Source organism: Chanodichthys erythropterus, chromosome 11 (genome assembly GCF_024489055.1).
Source record: "Chanodichthys erythropterus isolate Z2021 chromosome 11, ASM2448905v1, whole genome shotgun sequence".
In the NCBI taxonomy this organism is placed as follows: Eukaryota; Metazoa; Chordata; class Actinopteri; order Cypriniformes; family Xenocyprididae; genus Chanodichthys; species Chanodichthys erythropterus.
Genome location: NC_090231.1, coordinates 52,655,060 through 52,667,469, shown reverse-complemented (window position 1 = coordinate 52,667,469; position 12,410 = coordinate 52,655,060). Strand labels below are relative to the sequence as shown.

The window sequence follows — 12,410 nt, the reverse complement described above, 5'->3', positions numbered from 1 at the left end:
ACTTGTCAAAATTATTAATGATTCTGGACAGCTTACTAAACTTATATTGCTTGTTCTGAGTGTGGCCTTTGATATGATCTCAGATAACATCCTCCTAGGCAGGCTGGTCATCCCTGGGAGTTACGGGCACCTGTCTGCCTTGATTTAGATAGTAATATTCTGGTCGCACTCATTTCTTACAACTCAAAATTTTTAGATCTGAGCTATCGCATGTTATGGGGCCTTTTCTGTTATTATTTACTGCCCCTTGGACATGTTTTTAGAAAGTACAGAATTCATTTTGACTGCTATGCTGACGACACCCAGCTTTACATTTCTTCAATGCCGAATTCAGTCTTTCCTCCACTGTCTCTATCAAGCTGTCTAGATGAAATTAAAAACTGGTTTTCATTTAATTTCCTTAAACTAAAATAGTGATAAAACTGAAGTTCTTCTTGTAGGCACAAAGTCTAATCTGGCAAAAATCTGTTAGTTTCTTTGTGACTATTGACTAGTTAGTAGTTTTTCCACCTTCACAGGTTTAAAGTCTTGAGTGTTGTCCTTGACAGTACCTTATCCTTTTTAAATAACATTAATAATATTATTCGTTCTGCCAATTTTTCATTTGCGAAACATAAACGTCTTCATCCTTCGTTGACAGCGGACAGCACTGCTACTCTTGTGCATGCCCTGGTTACGTCACGCATAGATTATAACTCTCTTTTCTTTAGTCGTCCTTCTAAAACTATACATAGACTGCAGCTGGCCCAGAATTCAGCTGCATGAATTATCTCTAGAACCACTTCCATAGAGCACATTTCTCCTGTTCTTCACCATTTACACTGGTTTCTGGTTATATTTCGAATTTAATTTTAAAATCTTAGCTCCTTCATATCTCTCTGATCTTCTTCAAATCCATACTCCTGCATGTAACCTTAGATCCTCTTCATCAATCTTTTTACAGTTTTTTTTTTTCAACTGCTTACACACATTTTCAAAACTTTGCCTCATTTTTTTCAAAACTTTACACACAAATCCAAGAATTGCACATGCAAAATGCCTCACATGTCTTGCAAAATGAAGCACTGCATTCAAAATATCACTAACACATCTCAAAAGCAAACATTTGTCTTGCGTTGCAAACACCTTTGCCATAATATTCTATTTTTGGATATGTCATATACACAAGTTATTCAAAACCTAAAGCTCTTCTTTCTTGAGCTCCAATGTACATTTCTGTACAAGATTGAAAGTAATTAAAAAAAAAAAAGTACTGTAAGCATTTGTAGTGGTGAATACAGTATTACATAAAAGAAAAGAAATACATCATCCTTGTGTAGTTGGACAGAAACAATGGTACTTCCTCTTAGATTTTTGTGTGTTGTGTTTTGCAAAAAGTGTTTTATGATATAGAAATCTGAGTCAAAGTCTGAGAATGAATGTATGGTTAATGTATGTGTATAATATTTATAATATGTATATTTATAATATATATCATATGTATTTTAATTTTATGATTTGTAAGGTTTACAAACATTATTCTCAGTGGATGGCTTTATTTTTTTCAAAATCCAATCACAGATGTGATGTTAACAGAATAAAAACTTGGCAGATTAAACTAGACTATGGGAGAGCTTTCTGTATGGAGATGAAAATGTATTCATCCACTTTGCTTTGTAGGCATAATTTCAGTCTGTTTTGAACTCTGTTTGAAAGAGCCAGTTGTTCGTCTACAGATAAGTTTATGCTCAACAGCAAATCAGCAATTACATTTACTGTGAGAACACACCAGTGCAGCATGTAATTCTCTATTCTTTGATCAGCTTAATTAAGTCTCTTTGATCACTGTTAGGTTTTTTAAGTACTTAATCTTTGGAAAAAAATCTTTTTTTTTTTTATATTATTATTTGATTTAATTAACTCTTATTAAATATTTACCAGGATATTGTATGGTATATCTTCAAAGTAAATAAGCCTGGAGAAACAGCAATTATTAAATCTTTCCTAAATCTCTATTCTAAAAGACACTCAGCTTTTACCTTTGTAATTACAGCACTGGCACATCAACCTGCTGCAGTCCTGCAGAGTCAGTGTGCTTCTTCACCTAAAGCTCTTAGTCTAATTACACAAGTGTTTCTTTAAACCGCACTTCAGACAGATAGAGCTGGGGTTTAAAAGTGTATGGAGAGTTCTCGAGATAAAAAGGTTAAAATAATGAATGGCCTTTTAGCAGTTTGCTAGGTAGCTAATGATGGTGGCCTGCTGGTGTGCCAGATCTCTGGCAGCTCCTGCTGGCATTCAGCTGTCAGCATTCCTCTGGGAACATCTGCGTTTCATCCAGTGATGTCTCCAGCACTTTCTAATAAGAAAGGTACATTTTAGGGATTTAAAATATGATTTGCTGCAGTGTTACTGTTGTACATTGTGACTAAAGTGTTACTAAAATGGTAACACTTTAGTTTAGGGTCCAATTCTAACTATTAACTAGTTGCATATTACTGGGATGTTGGCTGTTTATTAGTACTTATAAAGCACATATTAATGCCTAATCCTACTCAATTCTTACCCAAAACCTAAACTTAACAACTAGTCTAGTCTGGCTATCACCAGACCAAGCTCAATTTAAAATTAAAAAATTGGTCAGGGGAGTTTGCTATGTATTTCCTACTGCAAAAGAGGCGTGATCAACGAGCATTAGTCACGCAATTGGACAGTCCTTCAACCAATCAGATCAACGATCCGGATGACGTACTTTGCAGAGCGAGAGCGATGCGAAAACTCCAGACAGGTTTACCATCGTGTGTCTCAATCAGCTCCCTAGTTCAGTAGTCAGGGCACTGATCAGGGAATCAGCCGCATTCACTTTCATGATATACTGATTCACGACCTAGGGAACTAGAGAGCTGATTGAGAAACAGGTTTAGTTTGTAGCATTGATCCGTGGTTTGCAGAAGCAGCAATGGCATCGAGCGATTTTTGCAGGTTGTGCAAAAAAACATGAAAGTGAGTGGTAGTTACACCCACTCGAGCAATTTGTTTGCGAACTAAAGAAGTCATTCAGCATCGTTGAGAGTTTAAAAGGCGACTCTGATACTGTTCTGTTCCCGCAAAAGAGTAACAGAGAGCAGTAGAAATGAATGCACAGGTTTCCAGACTGAGTTGCCGAGCGAAATCAAATCGCCAGCAGATCAGGCTGGGTTTACCCAGACTACAACTAGTCTACCTTACTAACTATTAATAAGCAGTAATTATGAGTCATTATTGAGTCATTGTTAATAGTTAGTTAATAGTGAGAATTGGACCATAATCTAAGGGAATATCCCGGACGAGCCCCCAGCACTAAAGTGTGACCACTAAAACTATTAAAAATTGTTTTCACTTATTGAAATAAAGCTGAAATAAAATAAAATCAAGATAAAATGTAGATGTTAGATGAAAAAACTTAAACTTGTACATTAAATCTTCCACAAGAAGCCATTATTTGCATCTGGAATTTTTTTTTTTTTTTTTTGACTGGTTGGTTTGTGGATATCTTTCAATTTGAGTGATGCTGCTTGACAGTTTTGTTAACTAAAACTGTTAAAAATTATCCGAAGTAAAAAATAAAATATAAATATTAGACAAAAAAACTTCCTAATGAAAATTTAACAAACTTCTTAACGGAATTTTAACAAATTCTAAATGTTGCCTTGGCAAGTAACTAAAATAAAATAACTTTCATTTGAAGTACTAAAATTAGTAATAATTAAAGTTAAAATGAAATATTAAAAAAAAAAAACTAATAAAAATGACAAAAGAACATAACAAAATAACTAAAACTTGAACTAAACTTAAAATAAAATCTAAAGATATAAAAATAAAAGCTAATTTTGAATATTAATAAATACTATAATAATATATAAATAATACTAAAATAACACTGCATTGTAGTTTGACACAGTGGTACTAAATGATTTTCACATTCATATACCATGGTATTTACACAGTACTTTACGTAACCTAAAGAGAACTAAAGTACATTTGTAAATACAGGGTAACTCCATAAACATCTCGTCATAAATCCTAGAAAGGAATACTAAAAAATTACTTATTAGATCAAATCAAATAAAATAAATTAAGATAAATTATTGGATAAAATTAAATTCCTATGTGCTGTTCCCCAGATTTTCAAACGTTTATTCAGTAGGATTTTTATTGATTGTTAGAGAATTCTTTTTTGTTCCCATTATGGACCGAAAATGTTAGTATTTGCATTAGCATTCGTCTCCATTCTATGACTAGTGATATTTTATGTGGTTATGAATGAGTGATCCAAAAGGCATTGAACTTGGTTGGTTGACTTTACCACACAGACATTTATTGCACGACAGAAACTGAATATGAGCTAGATTTTCCATCAGTAAGTATTTATCTGCTAATGATTTATTGAGCTTTAATTGTTGCCGTTCTCTACAGAGTTCATGAGAAGCCCGTGTGTGGAAGCAGGGCTCATTCCTCCACTGGTTCAGCTGCTAAACTGTAAGGACCAGGAAATTCTTCTCCAGACGGGACGAGCCCTCGGCAACATCTGCTATGACAGCCGTAAGTGCCCATTATCGCTCCCTCAGCTATTCCAAGCCCCGGTGCATCTACTATGAGATATTTTCGAGTCTCTCGGATGATTTGAAGGGGAACTGCTGGTGCAGTTGTCTGAAAGAGTGACATGTGGCAGGCAGTGCAAGTTAGATGCAAAATTGTAGAGCTAAACCCTTCCTGCACCTTTTCATTTCACACATGGTTTCCAAAAGGTGATTGCACAAGAGCTTATACCATTGCTGAATTCTTATTCTGATTGTCCCAAAGATGAAATGTGAATATGGTATCATATGAGTGGATCAATCGACCATTGAATTATTGAATTAACATTATTAGCTAACATTGGTTGATAATTGAAATTATACCTTAATGCTAACTCTAAATTTTTGCCCTTCGTTGTAGGGAGAGTGTACAGTATGATTTATGGCTGTAATGTGTCTTGCTCCATTTGCTTGCTTTGTAATCATAACAGCAAGTGGTGTGAATGTGTGTTGAAGAAGTCTTAACCTTTGGGACATGTAGAGCTTAGGGAAAAGAAAAGAGCTTTGTCTGGATGAAAAACAGGAACAGTACCATTCCCAAGAGTGTGTCTGAGCGTGGCTGTCGAGCAGCTCTCTGGATCACAGCTGTGTCTGGTGATTTTTGACTGATGAAAACATGAAGAAGCAGCCATTTTTCTGCAGATTTATTGGCTTAATCCAGTTATTCCCATCTGAAGGGACTTAAAGAGATAGTTCACCCAAAAATGAAAATTCTGTCATCATTTACTCACCATTAAGTTGTTCCAAACGTATATGAATGTCTTTCTTTTGCTGAACACAAAAGAAGATATTTTAAAGAATGTCAATGATCAAATAGTTGATTGACCCCATTGACTTCCATTGTATTTTTCTTACATAGAAGAAAGAAGTTCATACAGATTTGGAACAACTTGAGGGTGAATAAATGATGACAGAATTTTCATCTTTGGGTGAACTATCCCTTTAAACCTATAAAACATAATCATATCTTAAGATCCAGTAGGATGAATGAGTTTTACTCCATGTGTGATTATAGTGTACTACTGAACTATGACAAATTCACTTTTAGCAGGTAAATGCATTTAAAATTTACAGTCCAACAATATTGCTGACTCATCCTGCGCTGTACAGATTTTTCAGGTGAACATTCTTCAAAACGCTGTTGTCATGCTGCTTCCCTTTTTAAAAATGTGGCACTCCCATTGGAAAAATAAGCTAGCCTCTGGATAAAACGCTTTAGTGGACACACGGCTTGAAAAAAGGAGTTGTCTGTGAGGTTAAATAAGACAAAAAGATTGGGAAACTGGCTTAGTCTATGAAATCTGTTAAGCTAGTTGAACTGTGCAAATGTTCTCTAATTAGAAATTGAATATTAATTACTAGCAACTAAGTTACATTTACTGTTACACTTCCAAATATTAAGAGTTAATTATTTATGTGGTTACTAATAAAAGGACAAACATGACATTGCAATAAGAGCCCTTGGCAAATGGACACAGATTGGATTTAATGCTGAAGCTGATTGACAAGGCAGCTGAACTTTATCCCAGATGGCCCTGACCCTTTGATAAAGATGACACATCAATGCACAGTCATGCATTTCACTTAAGGGCTTCACTGACTTGGAAAGCCCACGCAGTAGTTGTCTTTTTCACTACGCAACATCCAAAACCAGTTAAATAAGCCATTTGGAAATCTTTCAATATGTTTGTTTTCCATATTCTGATCTCTTACTTTGTTTTGTTGCATTTAAATCACTTCCTCACTCTTTTTTTTTTTCCTCTCTTCCTGATTTGTGTGATAGTAGGCAGTTGTCGTAGACTTTGCGTGGGCAAACACCAGTGTAAACAAACCTGAAACATTGTTCATACCAACTGAGCTGACTCACATCTGACACACAAATACTGTCATCTTTTCACAGAGCTTACTGGAAAACATAACTGTACATAGCTTAAAGGATTAGTTCACTTCAGAATTAAAATTTCCTGATAATTTATTCACCCCCATGTCATCTAAGATGTTTATGTCTTTCTTTCTTCAGTCGAAAAGAAGGTTTTTGAGGAAAACATTCCAGGATTTTTCTCCATATGGTGGACTTCACCAGTTACAAACAGGTTGAAGGTCCAAATTGCAGTTTCAGTGCTGCTTCAAAGGGCTCTACACGATCTCAGCTGAGGAATAAGGGTCTTATCTAGCGAAACGGTTGGTCATTTTCTAAAAAACATTGGAAAAGTCATGCTTGACGTAGGCGGAAATACCGAGCATTTTGAAGTTGGAGGAGAAAATGAGTTGGAGCTTTTCACCCTACTGCAGTACTTCCGCTGCCTACGTCACACGTGACCTTTCCAACGTGATTACATAATGCATGGCGCATCACAGAGCTTGTGCAAGACAAGCATTTGTGGTTAAAAAGTATATACTTTTTTTTTTTTTTTTTTTTTTTTTTTAAATGACCAATCGTTTTTGCTAGACAAGACCGTTATTCCTCGGCTGGGGTCGTGTTTTCCTCAAAAACCTTAATTTATTTTCGACTGAAGGAAGAAAGAAAGACATAAACATGTTGGATGACATGATGGTGAATAAATTATCAGGAAATTTTAATTCTGAAGTGAACTAATCCTTTGAATATAAATTGCCAGTATATAAGGCAGTATTTTGTTTCTGTGAAAAAAAAAAAATGAGTAAAAATGGGGGGAAAGTGCTGTATGATGGATTGAACTGCAGATTCGTGAATCCCTTTTATGTAGTCAAAGTAGGACATTGTAGTGTAGTATAGGAATGAGTGGAGTTATATGAGATGGGACTTTTGGTTACATTTAATTTTAAGGTGTCCTTGTTACAGTCTAATTATACATTTAAGTACTGAGCAATAATAATAATTAATAACATGTACTTACTATAGACAGCAGCTATCACCCTGTAGCCCAAGATTGGTTGCCTACTGAAGCTAAGCAGGATTGAGACTGGTCAGTACCTGGATAGGAGACCTACTAGGAAAATAGGTTGCTGCTGGAAGAGGTATTAGATGAGGCCAGCAGGGGGTGCTCAACCTGTGATCTGTGTGGGTCCTGTGTGATGGGGCCTCATACGTCATATGTCAGGTCAGAAGTCACCCTTCCACCCTTCTGGAACTCGACTCTCTCGTGAATGCGCAAATGGCTGTTGCAGGAAACCAGAGATTATAGTTTATAAAGTTTGAAATATGGATATTTTTCTCACAAAAATCCATCGCTTAGCTTCAGAAGACATATATTAACCCACTGGAGTTGTATGGATTACTTTTATGGCGGATCGATGTGCTTTTTGGAGCTTCAAAAACTCGGACACTATTCAATGCCATTACAAAGCTGGGAAGAGCCAGGATAGGATTTAATATAACTCAGCTTGTGTTTGGCTGAAAGAAGAAAGTCATATACACCTAGGATTAGGGCTGCACGATATATCGCAATTTACATGAAATCGTGCTTAAACTGATTTGGCTTAATGTGATTATGCACAGCTTGTCATTGAAGCATGGCTCTGTGATCGGTAGTAAATGCTTCTCCATCTGAAAACACTGAGACTCACTTAATGTTCATTTGAAAAAGCAACACGTGTCCAACATGAGAAGCATTTATGAAACTGTTGTCCAACAAAAGACAACATTTATTAACAAGTTTTTACTCCAAACTCACTTCATAACATCAGTTAAGTGTTTGAAAACATTTCTTTGAGATGATGTGGCTTCTTAAGTAGGGCTGGGTATCGTTCAAAATTTTCGATACCGAGATGATACCGATACCTTGACTTCGATACCGATACCTAAACGATACCTTTTTCGGTACCAGTTTTATAAAATATGTTTAAACAAGATTACATAACCTCAAAAAAATCTTTGGTTTTATATTTTAACTTTGACTTTTTTTCAGACTCAAAGACTCATCTCCTGAGCCACTGCGGGGAATAAAAAAAGCACAAATTAAAAAAAATTACCCAACACAATAAATCAGTGCAAATAGTTTTAATAAAGTTTAGTTTTCAATGCAAAAATTAAGTATGTGAGGCTCTTTTTTAAATCACTCAGCAATTGTTCTTCAAAAAATTAATTATTATTAACAAGATCAAAGTGGAAGTAAGAGTGACGCAAGTTCGTTGCGTCTTACCGTGAAATAAGAGTTCTGTGTCTTTATTAAAATCAACACATTAATGATTCATCTCTCATCCACCCGCAATTAATTTGAATGTTTTTTTTTTTTTTTTTTATTACTTGGCCCGACCCGCAAATTATCCGCAGTATCAGGAGGACGCTGATACCTCTTTTTTTCAGCAGAATTGTTCGCGTTCTGGAGCCAGAGCCACTGTGCTCGTGCAGGCGAACTAGAGGCCGTCACGAACCGGTCGCGTGTTTCCATAGACTTGAGGGACGAACGCTGATGTAAAGCTGCTGTGTGTTGTACCTTAGACTACAAAAAACATTGCGCGTTCCGCTGTTTCTGCAGGCAGTGCTACACTTTTGTTTTCTGTTAACAGTATCTGTAGTGAACCGGCTGCTCACATAAACAGCCGTTTCTCACCCGTCCATTCGGAGATAAACTGAAAACGAAACCGTTGATTCAATCGCCCTCTCGCACATAGGGTCTCTCTCGCGCGTATAGTTTTATATATTTAGATATAAATAACAATGTAGCGCAACGTTACTTGCTCCTCAACGAGACAGCGAAAGCATTTCTCCGCCCCTCTCCTCGGCTCCATTCTGAGGTACCGAAATTTGGTACCGAATGACAAGACACTTTTCGATACTCGGTAGTATCGAGGCAGTTCGATCGGTACCTAAAAAGTATCGAGTTCGGTACCCAGCCCTATTCTTAAGGCAGGAACACACCGAGCCGATGGTCGGCCTTCTGGCAGTTTTTGTTCGTTGGCTGACTGTTTTCTCAGTGTGTTCCGCACCGTCGGCTGAAGTTGGTCCTCGTTGCCTTGTTTTTGGCCGATTCGAAATGTTGAATCGTCATCGGAGCTCGTCGGTCCGTCGGGCCATCTGATCATTCTGATTGGCTGTTCAGATACTGCCACCTGCTGGTTCGGAAAGGCATTTCATCTCACGCAGGCGCAGAACTGACGTGCTACTTGGCCGTCAGCTGTCTAGCGTCGGTTTGGTGTGTCGGGGCAACTTTGGACCCAGACGCTGCCTACGTGAGCCAAACCTGCAGTCTGCTTTCATCGCCACTAGTTCGTCGGCGTCGGCTTGGTGTGTTCCGGCCTTTACACAGAATGAGGCACACAACATATTATTTCATTGTATTCAGTGATAAAGGCTATGTCAATTAGCATTGAAGTATAAATATACTTTATTATCATGAAAAAAACCGAGAAGGCTTGAAGAACTCGGATAAACCCTATATTGTTGTAGTTATATATAGTTTATTAGTCATGTTTAATTAGCTAGAGCGATAGTATGATGCCCAAAAATTTACTTTTTTTGTAAATTTGTACTTCTGTGGAGCATATGTGGAGTTTCTGTGTGAGAGCGCCCTCTGGCTTTCAGATGGAGCAGCATTTACTACTGCTGATCACAGAGCTGTGCTTCACTGAGAAGCTGTGCATAAAAAATCGCAGCCTTTGCTGAATCGCGTGCGGTTTAATTTTGATTAATCGTGCAGCCCTATCTAGGAAAGCTTGAGGGTGAGTAAATTATGGCATAATTTTCATTTTTGGGAGAGCTATTCCTTTAACCAAGGTATCGTTAGTCTTAAATATGTTAACATACAGGTAGCGCTAGCTGACCACACTAATCCTCACATTGGCTTATTTTATACATATTGTAAATTAGTGCATTTATTGACTACTAGTTGCCAAAAATCGCAGTTCTGTCTCTCAAACTCTTATCTATTTGAATTGCTGCAAAACCACTTCATGCAACTGTTTGAAGTCATCGTGAATCACATGACGATCAAGCATTTTGGACTTCCATTGATGCACCTCTCCCTCTCAATGGCTCTGACACATTGAGGTGTTTGGCCAATCACAACGCACTGGGTCAGCTGGCCAATCAGAGCGCTTTGAGCTTTTCGGAAGGATGGGCTTTGTTAAAGCTGCAATGATGTGCAGTATGTGAAAAATAATGTGTTTTTTGAACATTAAAGTGTAAATGTTAATATTCTGATACACCCAATAATCAAAATAATGCACTTTTAAAATGACCTCTTTAAATAATACTGGACTCCGCTGAACCTTGGTGTGGATCTGTGGATCTTTTAACTCCTTTCTCTATTAGTAAGGCTGTTGCAGTCTGGATTTTGCTGTGCTTCTACTGCACTTCTGGTCTCTGGACTCTTTTCTTTTTGCCTTTAGTTACGTCTGCACCTCAACTTTACAGCTGTAAACAAATCCTGTGCTGGTGTAATATGCATCTTCAGCAGATGCTTTTTGATCTCATTTACAGTTCTTTTATCTTAAAGTTGTTATTTTCTTGTGTTCTCCAAGTAACATTATCAGTTGTCATTACATTCCATAAGGATGCATTCATGGATCCCAACCTGTCCCTCCATTAAAGGAATAGTTCAACCAAAAAATTCTGTGACTGAATCGTTCTGGAAGACATGAACTATTCCTTTAACACCCTCTTCTCTGTCATTGTGTTTCAGGTTGCTGTTTCTTTGTGTCATTTGTTGCCTTTTTTATTGTTTATTTCTTTTTTATGTGACCTCTTTGTTTTACAGATGAGGGCAGAAGTGCAGTTGACGCAGCGGGTGGTGGTCAGATAGTTGCCGAGCACATTAAGTCTCTGGCCGAAAGCACTGACCCGGCCACCGGGAAGCTCTTGACTGTCTTTTGTGGCATGCTGATGAACTATAGCAATGATAATGGTAATGACCAATCCCCCAAACCAAGAAGGCGATATTTTTGAATGGTCCCTTATTGGTATAGTCTGAGATGTTCACTAAATTATTCACATATCAATCAGTTCCACATAGATATGGCAACTTTTATCTCATTCTCTATAAAATAGGCATTTTAATCGCGATATGCACATTGGATTTTCTGACTAGCGCAGTAATACCTCACAGTTGAACATTAACAGTAATATCTGTAGGGGACCACTCTAAGAAAGCCTGTTTCACTTCTCTTATTTATTCTCAATCTTATGTCTTTCACTGATTTGACATGATAGGTTTGATCAATGGCTACATGCTGCTGCTTTTGTTTGGTGACTAGCTTTCATGTCCTTTGCAGCTGGTGGTGGTGTCAATTTTTAGTAATGGTTTGAATTTTTTATTCACCATCCCTAATAAATATTGTCTCATTTAGCCACTTTCCAAACCTAAACTAAATGCAAAAATACATACAGTAGTGGCCAAAAGTGATGTTCCCAAAAGAGGGGAATTTTGTTTTTATGACCTTTTTAAGTTTGATCAAAATATGAGAAAATAATTAATATACTTTTAAATATGAGGGGTAAAAAAACACTAAACTTGGTTGAGGGATTTATCTGACAAAATTACTGCGCGTACATAATTATTATGCAAGTTTATATTGTGATCATATTTTTTTTTTTTTCCAAACCACATGAATCTTAACTACAATTAATTTAGTATTTAATCATTTATAAGTCATATATAATTGTTAACGAGGGCTGGGAGTGAAAAACTACTTGTATTCAGATGTGCGTTTTCTTTTACAGGTAAAATAGGCCAAAAAAAGAGATTTAACAGACTGAAAAGTCAAAAATTATTAAATGCCCCTGAGAAGGATGCAATACTAACGCCACACTAGAAATTCCAAAACTATATCACTTATAAATGATTATATACAAAATTAATAATAGTTATTAAGATTGATGTGGTTTGGAATGGGTAA

At 36.8% G+C, this 12,410-nt stretch overlaps 1 protein-coding gene across 3 annotated transcripts in view; it reads left to right on the top strand.

Annotated features, from left to right (window-relative positions):
* The window catches only part of rap1gds1 (RAP1, GTP-GDP dissociation stimulator 1), a 67,536-nt gene that overhangs the window by 11,767 nt on the left and 43,359 nt on the right, over window positions 1-12,410 (top strand). For 2 of the 3 annotated variants that reach the window (XM_067400020.1, XM_067400019.1), the window contains exons 4-5: window positions 4,435-4,560; window positions 11,273-11,419. In XM_067400020.1, coding sequence (XP_067256121.1) covers window positions 4,435-4,560; window positions 11,273-11,419 — 273 coding nt within the window. The remainder of the gene's footprint in view (window positions 1-4,434; window positions 4,561-11,272; window positions 11,420-12,410) is intronic. The other variant, XM_067400021.1, reaches the window with a different exon arrangement.